Raw genomic sequence first — 26,604 nt, 5'->3', positions numbered from 1 at the left:
TGTTGATGTTGCAGAATTCTGTGAAAGCTACAATAAGATGTTACAATGCCATAACGATGAATACATGTCAACATTATGCAACTAAGGCGGCAGTATCTTGTTCATTGAAAGTCTGGTCACAGTTTGTGTTTGTTCTGCTCCAAGGTCCTCTCACAATGTTGTACACAAAAACACATGGTTACAGTGTTAATGATACAGGAAGGATTGGGATGGATCAGTCTTTACATAGCTGATATAATCCATTCAAAAAAATATAAACTCTGCTAATTTCCATCCTGGATTTTTTTTTGGGACATTCCTGGCTGTGAATATGAACCGCTGCATGTTCAAATCATTGATTCAGAAATCACAAGACAAGACAAGATAGACCGTCCTTTGTTTATTTAACAATTATTGGCTGAGAAAACAGCATTTTAATTCAAGGCTGCAGGTGTTTTCTTGTGCTGAAAATTGTATTCACTATATTGAAGTGGCCTGCATGGAGCTAACCCATAGCCTAATCCATGCATTTCATCCGACATGGGGGGGGGGGGGGGGGGGGGGTGTGGACTAGATTTGTGAGTAATGCACATCCTTAAGCTGCAGAAGAGCCACTTCAATTTGCCTTGCTCTGCTCATGTCACAGTTGGGGCCCCCTGCTGTGCTTTCAGGTTAGCTCAGGTGCTCTGTAACTGAGACAGTTTGCCTAAATGTAAACAAAAAAAACGAACAGATCCTTTGAGATAGGAAAAATAAATTATAACAGAAATTTTACAACTGTTGGGACTAGGAAAGCTTAAATACAGTTCTGCTGCCACGAAAATCCCCATAACCTGTCAAGCAACTGCTCCTCATCCTCTCTTTGAACTAATACAAATCCACGGAGTTGCAATTGTATCTGTGCTGTCAAACCACTTGCCTGCTCTTGATATGCATGTGTGGCTGCAATGACTGTGTGTGTTTGTGTTTTACAGTCAAACCCAGGATCACATTCATCGTGAACCAGAGCACGTCAGAGATGGAGGAGCAGGTAACTTTGACTTGTGAGGCTTCAGGTGATCCAACTCCCACCATCAACTGGAGCTACGGCGAGCGCGACTTCACCGAAGGAGAACAGGTGAAATGATAAACACAGAGTGGATGACAGCAGTCGCTAAATGACTAAATCCTGGGTACTCAGTTCTGGTCCTCAAGGGCCGATGTCCTGCCACCATCTTTCCTTTTAAAGTAAAAGAAGCACACCTAGGATAAAGTAGACGGATGTGTCCCAGTTGCACACTTAACATGAATTCTAACCACTTTGTAAGTATTACTTTGTAAAACCTCCAAATTGAGAATTAGTGCTGTATCTCTGAATCTGCACTTCTGAACCAGTTTCTTTGCATAAAATGAAATCTACATTTTCATATAGTTAACTCCATGAGGCATTAGTTTGTCATGTGGAATTGGGACACGGTGACTAGTGACTACCTGAGAGGAACACAACCCAGCGTGTGTCAGGGAGAGGAATTGAACTCCTTTAACCTGAATTCTAGAGGTATAGTGATCATGTGCAGGTACGGAACCCCTGCAGTTTCATTAGGAAACACCCACAGCAGGTTTATATACTGCAGTTTATTTCCCCTAAATTACCAGCTCCTTCGAGACGGCCCAATGGATTTCCTGTAATTAGCTGAGCCATACTCAGTAATGTGAAGTACACTCAGATTTGACTTGAGTTTTTTTCTGAATGTCAAGAAAATCTGCATCAGAAACCCAATTATAACATTCCCAAAATAAGCATGTAATTGAAAGCATACTAATTAATCTTCGTCTGCTTCTTATTGTATTTGCTCGAATGAGCACTTGAATGCTCAAGTGTTAGTCACGCATTTTTCAATCACTATTGCCATTATTCTGCTCATACCAGTGATTGAAAAGTTTTTATATTAAAATTGTATAATTTTAATCAGTTGATATCCCGCTACCACCTCATAATGTTTTTGGGGCAAAGCATTGGGTTGGAGCTGGCTTTTTTATTTTTCCATTACATCCTTAATTCCCCTGTTTGTTCTCTTGGTAATATCCTCGACAATATTCCATGAGCAAACCTTGAAAATCAGTCGATACCTGATTGTTATTCTTGAACATCTATTGCCCACATGGCCTGTTCCTTCAAGGTCTTGGAGTCTTGCTACAGTTGACAGGTAATAAGAGGGAAAATGCTTCAGAGATAAACTGTAGCTCGTGGAGGAATTCTGGTGCCAGTCCATTACATGCGCTACATTTTCTCCCTACAGGCACATCTAAACAGGATCTATCAGGTATGAAATCTGCGTGGCACAGAAATGTACTGGAGTAGTGTTGCAAAGTATGCCTCCATATTTGACACCCCCCGCCCCCCCCACACTGAAATAAAGTAATCCCTTTTTATTGAAAAATTCCCAGCTGTTTCTTGAAAACCCCAAGGAATGATCTTATCAGAGTTCATGAAATTGATTTGACGACTGCATGCTTCCCAAACAGAGCCTGAAAACTTCGCTGATCTTGTGACACAAAGTGTGTAGAGCTCTGTATCTCATGAGATCAGATGGATGTTTGGTTAATAACATAATGGAGAAACGCCATTTCTGTGTCGCTGTCGCCTGATCATTTCAAACTTTCCATCACAGCATGAGGGTGTCGGGACTCAAGCCCAGCTCGGTGTGTCTATCATCTCCATACTACTTTAGATCGTCTAACATTTATGTCGGTATCACCTGAAAATTGAGGCTAGTAGTGATCCACCTGAAATCTTTTGAGTATCTTACACTCAACCCCTGCAGGCAAGATATATGAAATGTGAGTGTTAGACACATAATGATCACAGAGGTGGCCGGTGGAGAAGTGGATAAACTGACATGGATTTCAGCAGAACACAGGCACTGTGCTCTATGAGGAAAATGAATATGAAACTTTTACACATTCTATCACCTGTCAAACTTACAGGGCTGAATGTTTGATATTCAAAATTAGATTTTGAGTGGAGCCTCACAAGCGCAAATAACGCTACCACCACATGAAGCACGTCATGACTCCGTACACAGTTCACACCTCAGACCTGTTATCCAGAGAAGAGGAGAAGCACCTGGCAGAGCTGCTGTACCTCAACCTCCTCGTCTCTCAGGGACAGGTCGGCTTGGTTTGTGGTCTTGAAGCTGTCAAAGTGAATGAGGAGAAACTTATCAGACCAGAGCAGTGTGTGAACACAGCTCTGCATCCTGCAGTTTCACCATTACGTGTCATGATAGACATAGTTTTACTGAAGTCGTAAGGACTGACAGCATTTGAGGGCTGAAGAAATAAAATGATATTTTTCTTATTAATAACAAACAGGCAGCAACAGTTTGCATCACCTTCCCGTTTCCTTCACTGTGTGGTCACTGACGTGCGGAGCCATGACGTGACACATGACACGTCATGACACCCATCTGTGCTGTGGTGGCAGTGTGCTTTGCGCTGTAGTCTGCAGTACGATGCATTATCTCTTCAAAGAAATGATTAGCAGCCTCACTTAATCACTGTGGAGTAGATACAGTTTTCTTTTAGAGTTCGGGTTATCAGCAGGGGGAATGATAACCCTATGGTAACCCGATTCCATGGTGGGGGCTCTAATGGATGCATGAGGAAATGGCTGCTAATTGTTAAACTGTCTTGTTCAGTTTGTTCGTTTGAAGTCTGTCTGCCATGCTTTCTGTAATCATCACAACAGCTGTATTTCATCTGGAATGGGTGTGACAAGTGAGACAACATTCATTTGGGGTTGACATGTTTAATTGAACCAAAAAAAACCTGCAGCTGTTAATTTGTTTGTACAAACTTTAAAGAATGGAAAGGGCAACGTGTTCTCATTAACATATGAATACGAGTTTTTTGTATTGGTCATGAAACCAGTACAGACCTGAACTGTGCCTTTTGAGATGTGTGGTGATGACGAATAGCCAGAATTAATTAGCAGTTTATTTAAATGTGTTTTCAGTTCTTTGGCTCCTTAGTCAGTCAGGCACTAATTTTTACAGTTTCTCACTGTACAGCTCTGGTTATCTTTAATTCATTAATTCATATACATTCAGTACAAATATATTTTACTTTATTCATGCATAACCCAGCAATAACAATAATAAAGTATAGTCCTTTATAACACTTATTAACAATGGGCTGTTTATTGTTCAAACTGAAATTTACATAAGAGGATTTATCATACTCTGATAGAATCTACTCATGGAGGATGTTAAAAAACAATGTAAATACATTGTTTCATAATGCGATTGGGCAAAAGCTCCACAAGGTACTTTTAAGCATTTACACTTTCTATAATTTCCAACATCTCAAGTCGACTCTAAGTAGAATGACTATTAAAGTTAGAAATAAAAAGAACAGAAAGGGTCATGGTTTTATATGTATTCACTTTTCACATGAGAACGGAGGCGTCATGATAGTGAATGACTTTATAATATGTGAGCATTAAGATCTTCCAAACACTGTTGACTACTACTGGTGATATTCAGATATTTAGCTATTCAAATCTTGGTCTCGCTTCGCTTGAGTCTCTTTCCATTTTCATTGTGCTTTGAGCTTTTAAAGGTTAACACAAGAAGAAACTCTTTCATTCTGAAGAATGTGAATAAAATCTTCAGGGTTGGCAGACAACAAAATAATTGTTCGACAACCTTGAGTTAAGAGATGCACAATGTGAGGATTAAGGGAGATTACTGTCTCATACAAAGGAGCAGCAGTGGTTCTGTACATAAAGAATAAAAAGGATAAAAAGAGCAAGTTAAAAGAGATATTGTACACTTGAGTTTTTTATACCTGCACAGAGTTCAAATTGCAACTACTATGAGAATAGTTTGAATAATTAATTTGTGATAAACTGATTATTAAAGTTGAAAATCTTTCCTGAAGTACATTGTATAACTTGTTGAGAACAAAATCATCATCAACCCATTGAGGCCTGGATAAAAAAAAAAGGAAAAAATGTAAATCATAGGCTGATCCAACATCTGTGAATTCCATCACAGCAGCTCATAATGTGACTCAGTAGTGTTATGACTTGTTAAGCCCTATAAGACAAATTGTGATATGTGAATATGGGCAATACAAATAACATTTGATTGATTGTGTGTATGGCCTCCCCATGCCTGTATGCTCACCCGACATCGTCAGGCTCCTGATGAGTCTATGGATGGTGTCCTTGGGGATCTCCTCCCAGACCTGGAGCAGGGCATCAGTGAGCTCCTGCACAGTCTGTGATGAGACCTGGCGGCGTCGGATACACCGAGACATTACATCCCGTAGTTGCTTAATCGGATTTAGGTCAGGGGAACGTGACAGCCAGTCAATGGCATCAATGTCTCCGTCATCCAAGAACAGCTTTCACACTCTGGCCACATGAGGCCGAGCGATGTCTTGCAGCAGGAGGAGCCCAGGGCACCAACGGGAGTTCTGTCAGTCGCTCTGAAGATTTCATCCCGGTACCTAACAGCAGTCAGGGTACCTGGAGGTCTGTGCGACCCTCAAAGGACATGCCTCCCCAGACCATCACTGACCCACCGCCAAACCGGTCATACTGGATAATGTTACCAGCAGCATAACGTTCACCACAGCGTCTCCAGGCTCTTTCACGCCTGTCACATGTGCTCAGTGTGAACCTCCTCTCATCTGTGAAGAGGACGGAGCACCAGTGGCAGATCTGCCAATCCTGGTGTTCTCTGGCGGATGCCATGCTCATGAGACTGTGCTTGGAGGCAAAGCAAACCTTCTTGCGACTGCAGGTATCGATGTACCATCCTGGAGGAGCTGGCCTACCTGTGTAACCGGATTTGGCTGCAGGTCCCACCTCATGCTACCAGTAGTGACAAGGACACCAGCAGAACACAATACTAGAGAATAATTATTCAGGAGGGATAAGGAGAGAGCTATTGTCTGTGGCCACCACATGTAAATCCATTCCCTTTTGCCTCTGAATTGCACCTGATGTCACTTTCATTTAAGCTTTTATCCATACTTAGTACATTATCTACATAATTGACGTTTTGCTTATTTGAATATATATTAAATATTCTGCTTGATGCAGGAAGTTTTAAGCTGCAGGTATCCGCAAATATTTTCAACCATAGAATGAAGTTATAATCAAATAAAAACTGTAAAACTCTTAATAGTTAAAAGCTCTTGCAGAAACAGACAGACTTTGAATCGTAAATTAAACAAACGTTGTGATTGTTTGGCTCGGGTTGAGATCCTTAAAGGAAAGCTTGTGTATACCATTGTGTGGCGGAGGTGCATAAGAGCATCTGGAACAGAGGAAGCTTTAAACATTGCCCGTCACTGCAGAGAGGAGCTTTGTTTTCTCCAAACACAAAAGGCTCCTCTTTTATATCGGCACACCTGCTGGCTCGGAAGTAGGAGTGATGTCAGTTTTTTGTTTTTTTCTCCCACATGCTCGTCAGTTTTCACTGGTGCACTGGGAGAATTTCCTCGGCTCAGCAGTTAATGACATGGGACGCTCACGATATGCGTGCTCATCAGTTTCAGTCAGGCGTCACCCAGTGAATAAAACCGCCCGGGTTCAGTACAGTTATGTGCGTAGGGTACTCGTGTTAGTATGTCTCTCCTCTCTGCCCTCCTCACGCCGACATCCCATTCCATGTCAGAACAAAGAGCAAGGATAATTCTCCCAGTAAGGAAATAACAATGGGCTGGAAATAAATCCCAAAGGAACCGTCACCATGTTGCTGTGCACGTTCGCCCGAGGGACTGATTGTGTCGCGGCGTCTTCTTTTGCCTCGCTCGCATCTGCCGCCTGTTCGATGTCCTTTTGTCTTAAACAAACACCTGTCATCGATCGGACGGGGACGGTTGTCGGCTCGCTCGCTGCAGACGAGTGTGTGGATGAGGGTGGCCATGTTACACACCATTAGGCTGCCTGTTTTAATTGGGCGACCACTCTTTCTCAGCACGCTGGTGATATGCAGCCAACTGCTGTTTGTAATGATGCTCGGTGCACAGCAGTGTGTTGTTGCTGTGACAGTAGAGGACTTACAGTGCTCCTAAGGACATAGTGAAATAGACTCGTACAACAAGGGCTGGCATATGAAGAGGTTACCAAGTTTTTTCCTCACCTCCCGTTTGTCAGTGATAGTTTGTCGGTGATATTAACCACTTGAATTCAAACACACCATGTGTCTTGTGTTATTTATAAGCCCCCAGTATTGATTATGAGGGGATAATACTGGGGCTTGATGTTTTTGCCCTTCAATTATTCCAGCAGATTGCTTTCTTGACATTTTCTAGCTGTTGCACCTGATGAAATAGCTGTTTATCATTTTGCTTGTTACGCCTCAGTACTTTTTCGCTGTGTGGGCCATCACATCTCATTGTCATGCTTAACATTTTCTCGTCAGCATCATAAAATCCATAGAGCATGCTTTCCAAATAGCTTTTTGTCTTGTGGGAGTTGGGCTCTTCGGTGTCACTGTGATTTAACTTGACATAGCATGTTGTCTAGTACAGTGCAAATATCTGTAATTCAGCGGTTTGATTTGATCTGTCATGATATCAAGTGATGCTATATTCAGCTGACTATTTTTCTGTATTCAGTGGAGTGAGAGAGACTGTATGTGACTTTAGGTCCTGAGTCAGTCTCAATAACTAAAAATAAAGCTGTAGCACAAGTAGTGTTAATATCATACACTGTACATAAAGATGGATACCATGACCCCTCTCCAATCGCCCCCTGGTGGCTAGCTGCAGTATATTATTATCATTTTAGGTGGATCTTATCGAACTGATGTATGTTCGTGTAAGTTTAGCTTTATGTTTATACAAACCGGGGTGAAGCACCATGATTGACAGCTGAAACCGACTCACGATTGGTCGATCAAGTGTATTGGCGGATCCTAACACCGCGGCTCATTCCCCGATCACTATTTTGCGGGGGGCAAGTGGAGACATGTCACCTATCTTTACATTCAGTCTATGCTTAACATTCAAACAGGATATGTGACTTGATAAATTACTCCACATCATATATCACCTGTCGCAAAGATTAATTTCAAGAAGAGCTGCTACATTGAAAAATGGTCATATCTCGAAACCTGGCTAGTGTTGTTTCAGTGACATTTTTGATATGCCCTAATAAAGACAACAGTGTGAGAGTAAATTATCTGCTATTGGCAGGTTGGTACTTATCTTCTCGTTATTGCTTCAAGCCTCACGAATAGGTTGTGAGTCGATAATTGCTGCACGACTTTTACAAAACAGGCCAACATATCTCTGTTGCTGCCGTGTAATGGAGTCGCCTCCTCTGATAAACCAATAACCTTCTTATCTGTCAGCATTTGCGCTATCGCGCTTTTAGAAAGCAGCGTTTGTTCGAGTCTGTTGTAATAATAAAAAAACACACACCATAAAATTATCTTCAAAATTGTTGGCATATAATAGGTTTCTCCAGAAGGCAAATCCGAAGTATATTTATCTGTGGACATTTAGCGGAATCAGACATTCAGCTCAGGTTCTGTGAAAGCTCAGGAAATAAACTTTGGACACTTCATACTTGCATGCAATGTGCAGCATCCCAGCTTTACCTGGCCAAGGATTACTTTCTAAGAATTGCTTTGCCTTGTGTTTGTTGTTCTGTCTCTGTCCTCCGCAGGCATCATGGACTCGGCCTGAGCATCACAAGGTATTCTAAATGCATGACTTTTTCCCTACACCCATCCATCTTTCATGTCAGGGGAGTCTAATTCAATTCTGGATGGATGCAGATCAAATCTCTTGATCAAATAAGGGTCAGGGAGAGTATAAAACCCTGGGAGCAATGCAGAAGCCAAACAGGCTAGAGCAAATCTGTGTGTTTGTTTTACTTGTTTGTTTTCTATAGAACCTTAAGATGCAGAAGCGTATTTCAGACAGTGTTGTTTTTTTCCACAGATATTTAACCAAGCCTGTGAGAACACAAGCTTTAAAGGACAGATATGAATTTTCTTTTTTATATTCTATAGATTCAAAACAGGAGTCTGTTAAAATCTGTTTTTTAGATGAAACACTTTCCAGATCCCCCCCCCCCCCCCCCCCCTCATGTCCAGACTGCAAATTCTTCATCATATTTTTTTGATCAATTGTTGGACCAAAGCCGACTGAATATGTATATAAAAGAAAATGAAAGATGCCTTTGTGCAGCGGGCCAGATTATCAGAGCCAGGCACTTTCCCTGAGAGTAAAGTAAAAATTGGCATAAGACAGCGCTGCCCACATAAACCTTTCTCCCATTTTCTTCACTCACAAAATGTGTTTTACATATGTGAGAAAATTGGTGAGGAAAACCTCCTATTGCCTAATGTTTGTGGCAATTGCACTGTACTAGAGGACAGAGCTGCTACAGATTCCTTTTCTGGCTTTTGGATAAACAGAAATTTGTGCTCTCACAAAGTATGCCATCAACGTTTTATTGTTATTTATACATTTGTACAACTTGACATGATATGAATATGTATTTTTGGACCATTTGGTTCCACAAATAGCCTTCCTATTTTACTTTCAAAATCGCAGGAAGCATTACACTTAATCTTAATTGGTCTTTTCCTACTGCTCCTTCCTGTCAAAATATTGAGAATGATATATTTTCTTTCATTCATTGTTTGCACATGACTTAGATTCGAGATCAGGTGAATGCACATAGAAGACGAAGCTCCAAAAAGCTCAAACCAGTGCATCCCAGTTACTCAAGTCTCTCGGTTTTTAAGAAGGACAAAGATAATCCAAAGCAAGCACCAATTTCCCCTAATCCTGGAACACACTGATAGTTTAAAAATGCATTATGCTATCCTTTTTATTTTACGAACTGTATTTTATTAAGTTGTTTCACAAATGACATCTCGACAGCACACATGCAGCACATTTGTAGCTTTGGTTGTGAGTGTTTTGGTCAACATTAATGGATTGGGTATAGTAATTATCTTCAGGAGCATGAGGTCTTGTGACGATCTACAGAAGGGGAGGTTTGTTCCAGCTGCGTCTCCGTCCCCTCTGCTGATGAAGCGGTTTGAAAGCTCTGGTGTCACTGTGGTTTGATTTATTGGAGGAGCTTATGCCTGAAAGTCTTTTTTCGTTCTTCCTCTGTCCTCCTGGTGTTTTATTCCAGGTTTCCACATAGACCTGGAAAGTGGTTTTACACCTATTTGTTATAGATAGTAAAAATCAAAAATTATGACCAAGAAAAGGTTTCATAAAGAAAGCCACCACGGTGCATTATGCATTAACTCCGAAAAACTATAGTTATGAAACATTAATGACTCCCAATATTAAATTGCAGAGAACACATCATTTTCCTCTGGTGGATAATGATATTCATTACAGGCCTCATATACGGAGTACGTGGCTGCAGCCCCTGAGAAACTGGCGACACTTTGATTTCTTTCAGAACGTACGAGCACAAAATAAAAACGATTCAATGTTGAGATTCAATGTTGAGGTGACTAACAATGACACAGTGGTCGCACAGTGCGGCATGTGGCTCAGATGCAGGAGTCAGGAGTTGAGAGGGAACATTTTCTGCACAGGGGTCAGAATAAAAGGTTAGTGTGTTATGTAAGTGTCTCCCTGGTCCTGCTACCCGCTCTGCATAATGAATGGCCCAGACATGCTTTGTCCGTTGAATTTGAAAACAAACCAACGAGGGTTTCTCTAACATGGCCGCCCAGACCGGGCCCTAATTCAATATGTGTAAAAGCAACCGTGCCATTGTTTCTCCTGCAGCTTGGATCAAAGCCATGAATGCAACCAAAAGAGAAACTGAGATATTCAGCTGTGCAGCATCGTGTTAAAGGAACCATTCACAAAAACACAAAAGCTTACTGTATTAAAACACTTGCATGTCCCAAATCCATAAATTAAATTTAATCGGTTGAAGAATTACTGAGACCGTGATGTACAGTTTTTATAACAACAGTTGAGATTGTCTGTGTCATTGGCAGCTTAAACAAACCGTCTGGTTGAATTTCACGCAGGTCTTTTATGAGGAAAAACTAATGTTTACAGTCTGTATAATACAACCTTTCAATAGACTAGGATAGGATATTACTATCTGGAACTTGATACCTCCACAGTTTAGTGTCACACAACAACAACAGTCACAACAACACGGAGCTGTCGACCTTGGCTGGGAAGCTACTTATGGTTGGACGTTGTAACTGGGCCTATCAAGTTAATGAAACCAGGTATCTTGAGAGCAGGAAGGTCATTTACTCATCTCATTAGCCAGCTGTCAGTTGTTATTCATCCGGTTTCAAACGCTATCTAACCTGGCATGTGTCCTTCAACACTGAAAGTGGGACACATGCTCAATGAGGGTTCAGAGAGATGCAAGCTAATAGAAAAACCAACCACAAGGAATCAACTCAGAATGTTATTTAAAAAAAAAAAAGTGCAATGACACTAGGTCATAAGTGTCTGACACTATAGAAGTGTTAGTGTGTGAGGCTAATGCTCCGTCTAGTGGCATGCATCAACATATTTCACAAGTTGGTAAGCTCTCGTGTGAAAAGCTCTCAATGGTTTCTAGTGCCTCCTGTCATGAATTATTGATAAGCTCCCCTGTACTGTCGACTGTGTCCTTATGTTTCCACGTCTTTACAGAGCAGAATGTGCCCATTTCATTAATGTAATGTCTGTTCTGCTCATTAAAGTCCCGCTTATTTCTCAGGTCGCACATCTCTCTGCTCAAGTGTGCTCCGTTGATGTAAATGTGCAATATGGCTGTTGGAAATAACTGATGCGAATGGTTTGTTTTCCTAAACAAAACCCATTTCTTTTCTCATTTAGAGTCTGGATGGGAACGTGGTGGTGAGGAGTGACGCCCGTGTGTCCTCCCTCACTCTGAAGTACGTTAAGTATACAGATGCCGGCTCGTACCTCTGCACAGCAACCAGTGCCATTGGAGAGGACAGTCAGTCGGCATACCTGGAGGTCCGCTGTAAGTGTTTACTTCACCCGTAATAGAAGTGCCAAAGAAAATGAGAAAACATGACATTACATCTACATGGGTAATCTTCAGAATTAACATTTGCTGACCATATAAAGCTCTTAAACTCTCTTTAATTCACACAGCACTATTTTCAGGTACTGTTAAAACCACAAAATCAAAAGCAGTTTTGTCAGAAAGTTGGTATCAAGTGTAATTTCTTTGTTTCTTAGATGCCCCTAAAATACTTGGTGAAGTAGCAGTGTATACCTGGGAGGGGAATGCAGTGAATATCAGCTGTGAAGTCAAAGCTCATCCCAGTGATGCGTCCATCGTTTGGCTGAGAGACCGACTGCAGCTGCCCAACTCCAACACCACCAACATTAAGATCTTCAGGACTCCATCAGTCAGCTTCCTGCAGGTACAAATCCATATGTCCGGCCATGATTTACTCTAAATCTACACACATACTCGTATACTCCTTCATTGCATCCACACACACACACACACACCCACCCACACACACACACAACCGTGTCATCAAGATTTAATGAACATAGGCTTGAAGTGAAGGGTTTTCTTTCGGCTCCATTGTGTAAAAAAATCGGATGAATAATTCAGCGGCGGGGAAGCTCCCAGCAACAAAAATAGTCTACGCTAATGGACCAACAAAAAGGTCACCTTCAGAGCGATTGACACACAGGTTGGGTTCATCTGTGTTGGAACACTGCCCTTCATTTATTTGCTTCTTCTTTCTCCATTTTCCTCCTCCAGATAACCCCCGAGTCTGAAAATGACTTTGGGAGCTATAACTGCTCCGCCTCTAATGAGATGGGCACAGAGTCCAAGGAGTTCCTGCTCATTCAGGCCGGTCAGTGATGTTCCTGTGTTTTACAAGTTTGTGCCTTGTTATTTCAGGTCATGGTCAAAAGTTGAAGTATATTTACTGTGACGTTAAGGGATTGCTAATAGGAACAATTTGTCTGCAGGATGTGCACTGTCAAAAATGGTTATTTGGGATAAATCAATTTCTTGTGGCACATTAATTAAATAGCATGTTTTTTTCTGGCCAATGCTTCAAGAGCAGATTTTTCTCCCATATTCAAAACATCCAGCACAGTGTGAGATCACACAGATCACAGTTTCTCTCTATGGTTGAGACATTTAGATAAAAAGCCAATCAAACCAATATCACATAATTTGACGTTACTTCTCTGTGGCTGCTTAAAAATACACCAGATCTAAGACTTTTAGTTCATACAGGGCTCAGAATCATTATACAGTATTTTCTTGTGCACTAGTATTACCTCTGTCAGCTATTTTTAGATTTAATCTTAGACCTGAGAAAAAAGAAAAGCCCATGACAGCTTTAGTCATATTCAGCCGGTCTCACCTTTTAATTCAGGGAATACAAGTTGAGTTGAATAAAACCTCTTTTCGCACAGAAGTAGTCACCTCACAGACTTTATTCCCAAAAAAATTCTACATTTTTAACTGTGAATTCCAATAATAGAGAGGTTGCATTAAACAGACAGAGAACCATTAAAACAAGCCGAGACCCTTAAATATGTCAAGCAATGTCGCAGTCTCAATGTTATAGTGAGAAGTTCATATAAAATTAGATTAAATAAAATCTCTGCTTTTAGCTGAATATGGCTTAAAAGTATAGAAACGTGTATATAACATTTTAAGAACCTTGTTACCTCTGTTTGTGTGTGTTGCATCTCAAGGTGTCTCCTCAGGTTTGTTTTCTTTTCCCCAGTGATTTTCTATCTGCAGGACACAATCCCTTTTTTCTATCTGTTCAGATGTCAACCTGTTTTTCGGCTGTAATGTTCTTTTCTCTTCACTAAATTTGACCAGACCTCCTCCAGCCTTTTACTGCACAACTAGGTCCAGTGTAGCTGTTATGATGCTGCTGCAGAATCAACAGAAAAGACTAGAGTGCCAGAAATGAGATGTGAAGAGCAGCCTTTTTAAGAAATTAATAATTTTTAACAATGTGTAATTGAATCTCCTGTGTGGATCAACATTGATGCCGTCTCCTCTTAGTCATGGATGACCGTTAATCAAAGTTACGGCATTTCACTTAAACACCAGATCACCACCAGCTGATGCCATAGACTGTATTCAAACCAGCACATTAGACAAATGGAGCAGAGAGCAGGGAGTCAATGCAACTCTTAACCCACAGGTTCAAGTGAATGAATTGAAAACACCACACGCTGCACTTAGAGCAGGATACGGATAACTGAGGTAATTAGAATGAACCTTTTCATTCAGTACACAACTGTGCTTTGACCAGAGTGTGTGAGTTCAGCCACCAGCACTTATATATGGATATAGTTTTATTTAGCTGTAGTGGTTGAACCAACTTCAGGTTGTTCTTTGCAATAAACTTCATAAATATGTAATTTTTTTTACTAATAACTAATAATCCTGTTCAACACGAATCAGATATTTTTTTACACAACTCTAAAAGTAAGTTCTGATTAATAATCACAAGTCTCATTTTCAGCCTGATTTCTAATTTTTTTTTTTCGTCCAGCACCAGCTGTTTATAATTTGATTCTAGTTTCTTTCAAAACGCTGCTAATTTTCACTGATTTTCTTTGTGCATCGTTTCAGACTGACGTCGGATCAGCTGTTCCTTGAATCAGTTTGAATTTGAATGTTTTTCTCGACCTCTATTTTTTTCTAAAATGACGAAACGACTGTGCAGCTTTCAGTGCAAGAGAAAACGTCTCGTTACTGTCAAAAGTCACGGATTACTCACAAAGAAGATGGATCCAATTTCCACTGTAATTTGGAGCCATTAGGAGTTGTGAGCTCAGTCTCTAAGTGTAACGGAACAATGGAGTCTGACAGTGTCGGTGCGCTGCAATCTTACAGGTTTTGTTGTAATCACACAGCGTTTCCTCCTTCTCTACCAGAGGTGCCGTCGGCTCCGTCCGTCAGTGAGGTGAGGCCCTTCTCCACCTCAGCACAGATCCAGTTTGCGGAGCCCGATTCCACCGGAGGAGTTTCTGTCCTGAAGTACAAAGCTGAGTGGAGGACGCAGGGCCGGGGCAGCTGGGCTCAGGGGGTCTACTTGGTTGAAGATGGTGAGAACGTGAAATGTAACAAAAATGGGTCTTGCTATTTGGGGAAAAGATGAAGAGCTGTATTTTAACAATCCAAGCCCATTGCCCGGGTGCATTTAGAGCGTGTCCAAATCCACCTTTGCCAGTTTAATGGTGAAAAATTGGTCTCTGCGCCAGTTACACGGTTCAAATGGGTTGTACTTAGTCTCTTAATCAATCATGGGTGGGTTTGGGGTTTGACATGCAATAAAAGCATCTGAGTGCCATCTCCCATTTGCTTTAAAAGCCAGGTGCACTTGCACTGCAGCAGATTACTGGTATAAGGGTGGAATTTGCCAGGTGAGAGGAAACTGTAACATGTGTGTTGTGCTTGTTCTTTGTAGTATAAATTATTCATTCATAATATACTTGAATAAGTAAACAATATTAAATGGTCTTAAACATATGATAGTTAAGTCTTAATTAAGTTCACGGTCATTTAACGCTACTTCCATTGACCTTCAAATTGAGTTTTCTAAGAGAAATGCTTTGACAGTCTGCATATTAAGTTACCTTCTGTCTCTGCCTGTAGTTGAGAGATAACAGTATTTCACCTTATCTTTAATAATGGGAAAGTGCAAGTAATTCTGATATCACTTAATATCTGTTGTACTTTACATTCTTACTGGTCTTACATGACGTGAACAGTTTGCAAAATCCCTGTTCTATTGCAGAATCACCTCTTAATAGATTTACCCCTTTTTTAAATATGTTTTTATACATGGAATAAACTGAGGGTTGATGGGTTGAGCTAATCAAAGTTTGATTGTGATGTGAGGACTTGTAGGAACAGTGGATGTGTTTGTTTTACTGCTGATAAATTTGATCACAGTGTTCTCAGCTTGGATTGCTCTGCCTCTGATATGTTGCAACAGGCTCCATCAGTGAGGTGACCATCACCGGCCTGAAACCAGAGAGCAACTACGAAATGAGGTTGTCTGCCATCAACGGAAAGGGTGAAGGTGAAAGCAGCCCGGCCGAGTTCTTCAAGACGGAGCCTGTCCGTGAGTGACTTTTTTTAACCTCTGTCTCCACTAACACAATTACCTTAGCTCCATCCTCTCTGTCTGGGAGAGAGAGGAGCTCCTCTGTCCCATTGCTGATCTAAAAACTCATTGAAGGAGAGTTTCTCAGCGACACACAGGTCAGCACTGACACTGTGGGGGTCACAAAAGAAAGAGTCTTTTTAGTTTGAAGTCTGTCCTGCTCTGTTTGGCTGTTTTTCATGAGGTGCCCTTGAAATCCCAGAACTCATGAAATATTTTTTTCGTCATGTTCAAGTGGTTTAACAGTATCTTGATTAAATTAACACTTGGATCTAATCACACACTATTTTGAACTCCACGGTTTTACAGCACGTTATCAGGCTCATTATGTGTTTTTCAAATCATGAATTACAATATGAATGTGACTTACTGCATAGTTCTCTGAATAACAGCTTTGTGGCAAGTCTTCAACTCATTATTTAGCTTTTAGCTCCCTCTGTTGGTTGGTTATGTGTCTTTACAGGAGAATCTGCTGCCTCCTGTTGGAATCCCAGTGAATTTACCTCGTGACTTATAATAGATTCCATTTTTTATTTTTACGTCTTATCATTCTGTCTGTGTGCTGCCCTTCTCCACATGTTTCCATTTTTTTATTTTTTTAATCACCCCCTTTTCATGAATTTACCATAATCTGTCAGTGGTATCCATCAGGTCAAACTTACTAAAGTGATTCATCTCTTTGTTCAGCTCTCGGTTTGATTTAAATTTTTCATGTGTTAGATGTTTTAAAATCCTGTTCATCGGTGATAAATCAGACAAATAAAGCTCTGGATTCATGTGTTTGCAGAACATCATCTTACCCAGTTCAACTTTGCTTTGTATCCTCATGTCCCACATCTGTGTCTCTGTTGTTTGTCTATCTCTTTATGCACATTTCTCACATACTATTTAAACCCATAACAAAGAGCAAAAGTCAGTGTCTATTCAATTAAAATTGCTTGTTTAAGGACTAAAAGTCCAGGACGAAGACAAACAGTAAATCTTTTATGCTTTTTTTTTAAAAAACATTTTATAATAGTTATTTCTTTCACTGAACAAAGTGTTGGATGTCTGTGTTAAAGACTAATTAGAAGAACCAGAATAAATTAGCTGGAATATTTCCAGGAAACATCATTTAAGAAAAAAGATGTTTCACTTTATACCACCTTTGAAGCGGTGTCTTAAAACAGGCCACTGTGCCTCACTCCTACATAAATGTGGCAGTCATTAAAAAAGATGCTTTGTTTCCTCCTCTGTGTGTGTCTGCCAGGAGCCAGTAAACTCTTCAGTGAAGTGTTATTACAGAGATCCAGGTAGATGTTTATGTAGACGGCTGATTCTAATTGCCTGATATCTTCTCTTTCATGTCCCTAGACGGCACTTTTCGTTTTTTCACTGAAGACACAGGTTTGTTCTGTAGTGAGAAAAATAGACGATTAGTTTGTTTTACTGCTGTAGCTGTTTCCTTCAGTACAGGATATCCCCGGCTCCCTGACTGGTTAGCTGCATTTACAATCATTTCTAATCATAGCACAATATCCTCCTAGAAACTGTGACCTTGTTTGGCCGGATCATCCTCGACTCCTCTGTCTTTAGATTGTATTTCACCCACATCACACGAGTTGACAGCTGAGTAATACAAATAGGAATATTGGTGTAATTTTTGATCTGCAACCTATGAGATCATCTCGATTGAAGGAGACACATCATGCTCACATTCAGGTTCATAATATTCATTTGGGTTAGCACTTGGAAAGGTGACACGCTCTAATGTTCAGAGAACTCATCTCTTTCCTCAGAATGTCCATTGCTGCAGCTCCTCTTTTCAGCCTCTGTCTGAAACTCTAGGTTTTAGCCCCTCTCTCTTTAAGACCCCCCGTCCTGATAAAGCCCAGTCTGTTCTGATTGTTAGGGGGCATGCATGTCTGGCATGTCTGGCATGTCAGACATGCATTGAGGCGTGTGTTATGCATCGTGATGTCATGTGATGTTATGTGATGTTATTTTATATCACAATGATAGGGAAGAATCAGCCAGACTAATGAAGAGGCGTTTCAGGAGCAGTGTTCTCTGTGGGGGAGGGGAGCTCTCTGTACCGCAGACTTTGGGCTTTTTTACTTGGACATACACAAAAAAAAAATGAATCTATGAAGGACATTAGAGGAAAGAAACACTGAAAAAGCAGAATATGTCTCCTTTAAAGTCAGTATCATGAATTATTGGCTGATGTGCAGTTTACGAGTCGTAGTTTTGGAATGTTTACATCAGGATTAAGAGTCATCAGCGTTTAATAAACTGCTGCCTTGGAAATTATAATCTATAGAGATAAGAGGTTAAAGCTGTTAGAAGTCCATTACACTTTTCACATTGAAAACCCAACCAGATGAGTTTCTCTGCTCAGTTGCTGTGTTATTTGTCCTCTACCTGTATCTAAGTTCTGTCATCTGTTGTGTCCTCTATGTTTGTCTTCTTCTTTCGACCACTCACATGTGCATTTCATGTGACTGTTGATTGCCTTGCATGGTGCTGATGATCTCCCCCTCGCTCCAGAAGGTAACCTGACGTTGCAGATTTTCTAACTGTAACCGGAGAATCCTTGCAAATTAAACAACCCATTAATTGCTTCTACTCAATCATGTTAATATGCGTCTACCTCATTCGTATTAATCAAGTCATTTAGACATTTGCCTCAGCAGGATAAATGAGCGGGAGCCAGAGCTGTCGTCGCAGTAATACATAACAGTCAGGAGTGTTTAATATCAGCGTCAGTTAGACTGGACTGATAGCACGCTACCTGAGGGATGTTACCTCTCCTCCTTTTGGTCGCCTTACTATAAATCAAGTTTGTAATATACATTTTAGCTTTAATCCCACAAGAATCATAATCTGTGTCGTCCTATCTTCCCTCAAAATATGTCTCCTGCTGCAGTGCCCTGGTTCTCAACAGCTCCAGGTCTCCTGCTCAGTGCTCCTACCATACACTCTACATCTTCCATGTTGTTTATCATATTTAATCGTAGCGTCGATACCATCACAACAGGCTAAATCCACTAAAAGGGACTGGTGGGTTAATCAGGTTTTGCAGAACCTGGGAGTCAGTACAGTAACAGCTCAGGCACCATGATTCTCTAAAGCTGAGGGGAATAAGATCAGAGGCCCTCGATCCGAGTGTCTGTGCTCAGCAGCTCCCTCGTGTTTGGTGGAACGTCGGTCAATTTTGTGCCAGTTGAATGTTTACTCAGCAACTTGGACTGAATCAGATAAACATGTGACGGTGAGTCATTTGGCAGATGGTCTGAGATCAGAACAAACCATCTGGATGCGAGTGATTAAAGAAGGACAAGAAGAGGAGCCAGTTTCAAACTTTCTTCAAATTTCTAACGTCACTTTTTCATTCTGTAATAAATAAAAGGTTGACTTACATAACTGCCTTTTGCTGCTTCTTAGCAAACGAGACGTCTGGATCTCTACACCAGCATCTCAGTGACCTCTGTGCTGCTCATGTGTTGTAGGGAAACCCAACCCTCCTAAGCTTGAGGGGGCTCTTCAACCTAAAGGTAACTCGCTCAGAGTCGGCTGGATCAAGCAAGACGACGGCGGCTCACCCATCTTACATTATCTCATCCGCTACAAACCAGTGAGTATGCTTATGGTTAGGATAACTGACAGTGAGTCGAGATATCATTTATCATATATCATTTAAGGCAACAACTCTTTTTATCATATCAATCTCTCAAATACTGTTAGATATGACATTTTGCTGGATTATAATAGTAGACCTAGTTTTCTGAAAAATTATGTTTAGTACATTTTCCTACCTTTCATTTATGGTTGATCACATTAGATTTATTAGCACTCATTATAACTGTGACGCTCCCTTATGTTTGAAAATTATTTCATGTTCAAGCCTTCATGTTAATACACTTAGAGCGGAAACAAACAGAAAATGAGTCTGACAAAATCAGATTTCAAGCAAAACTATCTGTTTGTTGGTTCAATTCTTTGTTTTGCTTGTGTTTGGACTGTTAAAATATCAGTGTGGGTTTGAAAATGTCAAATTGAGAAACATTTATCATTTTTTTCTGATTTGTAGACCAAAGAATCAATTATTAAAAATACAGAAACTGTTATTTGCAGACATAAACGTACTTACTAAATATCCTCCTGTGTCCTCAGATACAAGCGTCAGAGTGGAAACCAGAAATCCGATTACCGAGCGGCAGTGACTACGTGGTCCTCAGCAGCCTGGAGTGGGACACGGAGTACAATGTGTACGTGGTGGCAGAGAATCAGAAGGGCAAGTCCCAGGCAGCGAGCATGTCCTTCAGGACGTCCACGCAGCCAGAAGCCATCCCAGGTACCCTCCCTCAAGTCACTCACACTAAACTGGAACTAAACAACCAGAAAACTGAGGAGCCAAACTCAAAGCTCCAAGCCCGAGCATCAAATTCTATTTTTAACTCTATCTCTGAAAGGTGAATGACAACTGAATAAATCTACAAGGGGATAAAAAAATGATTTCCTGGACAGCTGATGGCCAAATCAGATTTTCTGGCTCAAATTTCTCACTTTAAAGTTTTGACAGCTCTCGCTAAATGGGCTTGAGTTTGCGCTCACAGAACTGGGACAGTCGCTCTCCTTTGTTAACTGTTCAAATAGCAGGTAGTCTGGGTAGCCTGGGTAGTTTGTCCCTTTACAGACGCACCTTTTGAATTGACCCGTGATAACCTCAGATTAACTCGACCCTCCAGGTAGCAGTAGCAGTTTGTTCCTTCTTTAACAAACCGTACACAAATGCCAGCCTGTTAGATTCGCTCTAGATGCTAGACGCTGCCGAGTGCTTTCCTGAAACATCACGGCACACCATTACGTTTTCCTCTCACTTCTTTTCTAATTCATTTTCCAATCCAAAGCATTTCCCACTCACACTCACCTCTGAGGCACCATCGAGTCAACATGTAGTCTCCCACCCACCCCCCCACCCCCCGCTGTGCTTTCGCTTTGGTCTGTGGCTGTTTCTTTCTCTCCCCTTGATATAACTTTTTTTTTTTCGGTTGGTTTTCAAACCTGACACATTTTCACTTTCTCTCTTCCTCTGTTTTCCCCACCCTTCTCTTTTTGTTCCTCTGTTCTCTTTCATTCCCTCCCCCTGTACTCGTCCTTTATTCTTTCCCTGTCTCTCTCTCTCTCTCTCTCTCTCTCTCAATGGTCCTGCTCTCTTGCCTGGTCCTGGACATTGCTGTGGTGGATCACGTGAACATTTTCGTCTCGACCTGTGTGCATTTTGGTGTTTCCGGGGGGGTTTGTGCTGTCTTCAACCCCTTCAGCCACTCAGGGCTGCTCATCTGTGACATGCTCTTTGGTATCACTCATCCTGTCCCTCATCTCTGTGCTTCTGCTCTCTTAGTTTTTGTGGGGGAGTTCACACGGTAAAAGGAGAGCTCGCCTTTCCTCTGGCCTGGCTGTCTCTCTGGATGCGTTCACTCCTTAAAACAGACTTTGTCAACGACGGACTTGGTCCCGTGTAGCTTGAGAACAGACCAGACAGACGGGCTTAACCAAAGGCAGTGGAAAACCTGCGCCTCCCACAGACCCACTCTGCTCAGCATAAGCCCGTCATCGGTCCTAGACCACAGAGACGAGTGCCAGTTTACAGTGATGAATACTAGTGGAATTGAAATGAAGTTATTGTAACAATAGCACTTAGAACAGAGTAAAGGCTGAGTGCTGGACCTGTACGTTTACATAAACACTGTATTATATTCCTAAATTAATCACAAAACTTTGCATATGTTCTGTAAGTGTTTAAAGATTAACGTTTACATTTTTCTGAACAGAGAGAGCTAACCTAAAGTATTTGTAATGACCGAACAGATAAGCTGTGCACAGAATTATCACAAGGGAACTTATTTTCAGATGTTTCTCACGCATGTATCAAATATTTGAAAAATACCAGTTTTTACACCTTTATAACTGGAGGGTGCTTTACTCAGCTGTGGATTCATTAGCAGACCTTGTTTACCTGTAAATTGGTGTTGTCAGAGTTGAATTTATCTGTAAACAGAAGATATTTTAGAGAGTCAGTCTTCTGCTAGAATTAAACATGACTTTACACAAACCGTGAGGATGCATTACAGCTTTTTGTACGTTTATTCTGTCCTGCATGTGTCTGTAACTAGCAACTCGGTGTAAAGCGTTGGTTTGCTCTTCTTTCTAATACCAAATAAATGTGTTCAATATTTATTTTGAAATGTTTTCTTTAAGGAGAGCCTGACTAACCCGATTGCATATACATTCCTCAACATGCTTCATATTTACTACAAAGATATAATACATTAAACACGAGTGAAGACAAACACACTGCATCTTAATAGACAGAGATTGTATCAGTGCTCACAGCAGGTGAGTGGTTTCTATTTTCCTGGAACATCTGTGGTAACAGTAGCGTAGCAGCACATCATTGAGTTGTTCCTGGCTGTTTGTATAAAAGTGTCACGCTGCAGCTCTGTGCTCTCCCTCCCTCACGTCTCCCCCGTCTGGCAGATATGGGTGAGGAGGCAGCGCTCTCCATGGGCATCATGATCTGGGCAGGGATCCTTGTTGTGGTGTTTCTGCTGCTGCTGCTGGCGGTGGACGTCACCTGCTACTTTGTCAACAAATGTGGCCTCATCATGTGCCTCTGCGGCAAATCTGGCACCGGGACCAAAGGACACAACCTGGAGGAGGGCAAGGCAGCGTTCGTGTGAGTATTAGATACGATTAAAGTACAAGGGGTTCAGTCGTTTCAACACTGACCCTCAGTCAGAGTAACATCTCGGTCCAGATATACTGTAGATCTTCATATGTACATTTTGTTTTCTCTATCTGGTGTAATAGATATTTTTCAAAGTTGCTCTCATCAATATTTGTTGATGAGAGCAACTCATCACTTGTCAAACACTGACAATTATCAGCCGACTCCGCGTGATGGTTACAACCTACAACTTTTCTGTTGACTTTCACACTCACACACCGTACACTCCCTGTCCACCTCCAAACAGTCCACAGACAGAGTTAGAGGCAAGCTGATGGACATAGGAGCGTTAAACGCTTTCAGGACTTTTCTAGTCTGTATTAAAACAGTAGGTGTTTCTTGAAACACTCAAGCCACTTTGTTCATTCTTTCCTAATATAGCTTATGGCATATTTTCAATTCCCAAAAGATATATTCAAAAGTTCATCTGAAGCATTAGAGGCTTGAGCCAATCCTCTGGATTTCCACCCAGCATTGTTGGATCTATGCCAGTGTAAATGCAAAATATCATTAATTTAGAGAGAAATCTGCACAAGATCTCACCTGCCTCTGTTTTTTACCTCATACAAACAAAATATAAACAGTTTGAACCATAATTAATCTTCCTTGATTAAAAAGAGTGATTTAAAAATGAATTAAGTATGTTCATCACATTTGGTGTGAACACACGGACACAGGTTAACACAGAACAGAGTGAACAGCACCACCCTGAGGCAAGGAGAGAGAACAACACCAGAAATCCCACACATAAACACAGTGTGACTCAGTCGTAACAGATTGCTCAGTCTCTGAGCTGCAATTCTTTCATGGACAGTAGTCACCACAATAATCGTGTCTTCAGGTTGTGCAATAACTTTCACATCATGTTGTACATTCACTGTTTTACAGGAAAGATGAGTCCAAAGAGCCGATAGTGGAAGTCCGGACAGAGGACGAGTGCACAGCCAATCACAACGCAGCGGGACCCACAGAACCCAATGAAACGACACCTCTCACAGAGCCAGAGTAAGTAGAAGCTGACTCACAGCACTTCGCCTTTTGACTGCTCAAGTCTTTTTTAGCTGTCGTACATTGCACTCCACTTCAAAGAATAATCACGCTGCTCAACAGGACGACATTTGACCCGTGAAATTCTCTGAAACCTCGAGGTCATTCTTGAGTGGAGTCCACTGAACTACCGCTGTTGCTTTTCTGTTTTTTATTCCCACTCAGAGGGAAGTACTGCACTTTGTGTTCCTCTCTCCGGCCGCTGGAGATTTTTCTGTCTCATTATTACCACGGATGAAGCAATACCAGTTAAAGACACAGAGGGGCGTTAGTCCTCTTTAGTGTGGTCAACTCATGAAGCCATTTGACAACCTCTGCAGCCATCTCTCATATCAGCAGTCTGGAAAAAATGAGATTACAGAGTATGAGATTATCACTGGTACTGTTTAACCCTCAGAGGTGGTTCTGCGTGGTGCTGTAGTTCAGCAGGAGTGCAGGACTGGTGCTTTTTACTAAATTAGTCGTCCCAGTCAGTGTACTCCGTGTTGGTGTGTGTATGGGATGTATCCTTAAATGTCCACTCACAGCATGCAACTTATTTTTCTTTTCTTTCTTTTCCTCACTAGGCTTAAATACTTGCTGTGTTTTTTTCAGTTCTTTTTTGTCTTTGTGTGATTTTCTTTTTCTAAAGCCAACTAATCCCTCTGCATGCTCTTGTCCGAGCCACCCTTCCTCTGTCACAGTCACCCTGGTGTCTAGTCTGTGTGTCTCTGTTCTCTCCCTGCTCTCTCAGGCTGGCGGCTTTCACTGCTGCTCTGGCACTGGAAACCCTCTCGTCCGTAGCCACCAACTCTGACACAGCCACTGCAACAATTGACCCTGCTCAGGACAGCCCCTCTAGCGAGTCCACTACCCTCACTTTTAGCCTGTCCACCCCGGCCAACGACCCCTCACCCACCCCCATCAGGGCCCCGGCCCCGACTCCAGAGTCAAATGCGTCCCCGCTGGCCCCTATACACTTCACGGCTGCCATTGAGGCTAAAATGGCTCCGTTGGTAGAACAAAGAGGAAGTTACGCCCCGGAAGAACAGGAGAAAATACCCACCCCTCCTTGTAGCCCTGAAACGCCTAAACCTCAAAAATCTGGGACACCCATTCCACCGAAACGTAGACACTCTCCCAAACTTGCCGCACTGAATGCTAAACGTAGCCCCCCTGTATCTCCACTCGCCACGTCCTCCCCGGCCTCCTCCCCGGCCTCCTCTCCCGCTCCCGACACCAAGAAAAAGGCTCCGAGCCCACCGGTCGCCAAGCCCCTGACGAAACAAGACCCAGTAGCCTTAGACACCGAGACTCCAGCGCAAACTGCCTCCGCCCGAGCAAACACTGCCCCTCCAAACCCAGACACCGATTCAAACGCCACTGCCCCAGATGCCAGTGGGCGTAGCCTTACTGCCTCCGACACCAACAACCCCTCCGACCAAACTGTTGACAGCAACACACCCACTGCCAAAGATGCTGCTACCAGCTCTCCCTCAGTGAGCCACCCTGCTCCTAATGCTGAAGAATCTGCTCCTCTAGTTGCAGAAGTCCCCTCTCCTCTTCCTGTTACTACCATTCCTACCCCTGCCCCCCCTAGTCCCCAGGTGCTGGTCTCCAATGATCTCCACCCAGCGCCCTCAGACATGTACGACTTACTAACCCCCGACGTGGGGCCCAGATTTAGTGCAGATTTCGACTTAGAGCTGACTAATGGGACAGAGAGAAGCTTCCTCCCCCCCGCAGACCTTATTAGCTTAGAGAGCCCGCCCTCTGCCCCCTCTCTGCCCAATGGAGACGGCGCAGACCTCCCCCCCTCAGGCCCAGTTCTGGACGCATCAGAGACTCTGGCCAAGACTGCTCCTGTCAACGATGAGTACGGCTCCCTCTAGAGGTTTATCTGTGTGTGTGAGTGTGTGTGTGTAATTTGTATGCCCATTCATTCACCACCGCATCTTGCCATTGACCACACAATATGAAATATTGTAATGGTAAACTGTGGTAATGACATTGGGATAGAGGAGTGATCTGATGGTTTTTCTTTCTTTATGCTCGTGTGTGACAGTTCTTCATTGTGGGGTCTCAACGTTCTGCAACATTCACCACAAGAACAGATGAGCCTCTTTCAGACAGGCTGCTCATTACAAACGTGTATCCACCGAGCCCCGTGACAAGCAGGGACAAAGTAAACCTGTCCAGTTGTTGGACCTAATAAAATATCTCAGTCCTCTGCTCCATAGAGCTCCCCCCTAGAATTATAAAGGCTCATACATCTGCCAAAGGCCAAACACTCCCCTTCAATTCTATTAAGCTTCTTCAAATTGTACACAGTAAATATGCCTGATTCTTTTCTGTGATAACGACAGAGAAAAACATTTCTGGATCCGCCCCAGATCCAGCCCAAAATGAAATGGCTTCTATCTTGGCCCGTTTAACATCATCTCACCAAATTGTAATAAAGTCGGTTCAGTGGTTTTTGCTCGATCCTGCCAACAGAGAAACGGCAAAGGAAACATCACCTCCTCTGTGAAGGTAACAACAATAACCAGACGTGCAGTTTCTCATTCTATATATATATATATATATATATATATATATATATATATAGAATGAGAAATATATATATATATATATATATATATATATCCAGAAAAACAGACATTATGTGAACAACTAGAAATT

The 26,604-nt window shown here is 42.0% G+C and overlaps 1 protein-coding gene across 5 annotated transcripts in view; it reads left to right on the top strand.

Annotated features, from left to right (window-relative positions):
• The window catches only part of ncam1b (neural cell adhesion molecule 1b), a 68,217-nt gene that overhangs the window by 40,074 nt on the left and 1,539 nt on the right, over positions 1-26,604 (top strand). The window contains exons 8-19 of one of the 5 annotated variants that reach the window (XM_053423523.1): positions 954-1,096; positions 8,651-8,680; positions 11,818-11,968; positions 12,190-12,377; positions 12,731-12,827; positions 14,890-15,060; positions 15,954-16,082; positions 19,616-19,740; positions 20,280-20,460; positions 22,647-22,845; positions 23,785-23,901; positions 24,677-25,798. In XM_053423523.1, the coding sequence (XP_053279498.1) occupies positions 954-1,096; positions 8,651-8,680; positions 11,818-11,968; positions 12,190-12,377; positions 12,731-12,827; positions 14,890-15,060; positions 15,954-16,082; positions 19,616-19,740; positions 20,280-20,460; positions 22,647-22,845; positions 23,785-23,901; positions 24,677-25,798 (2,653 nt within the window). Of the gene's footprint in view, positions 1-953; positions 1,097-8,650; positions 8,681-11,817; positions 11,969-12,189; positions 12,378-12,730; positions 12,828-14,889; positions 15,061-15,953; positions 16,083-19,615; positions 19,741-20,279; positions 20,461-21,430; positions 22,107-22,646; positions 22,846-23,784; positions 23,902-24,676; positions 25,799-26,604 lie in introns of those variants that run through there. The other 4 variants (XM_053423521.1, XM_053423522.1, XM_053423524.1 and 1 more) reach the window with 4 other exon arrangements.

Source organism: Pleuronectes platessa, chromosome 5, assembly GCF_947347685.1.
Source record: "Pleuronectes platessa chromosome 5, fPlePla1.1, whole genome shotgun sequence".
Taxonomy (NCBI): domain Eukaryota; kingdom Metazoa; phylum Chordata; class Actinopteri; order Pleuronectiformes; family Pleuronectidae; genus Pleuronectes; species Pleuronectes platessa.
Note: the sequence above shows the minus strand (reverse complement) of the source record. Positions and strands in the feature narration are given on the sequence as shown.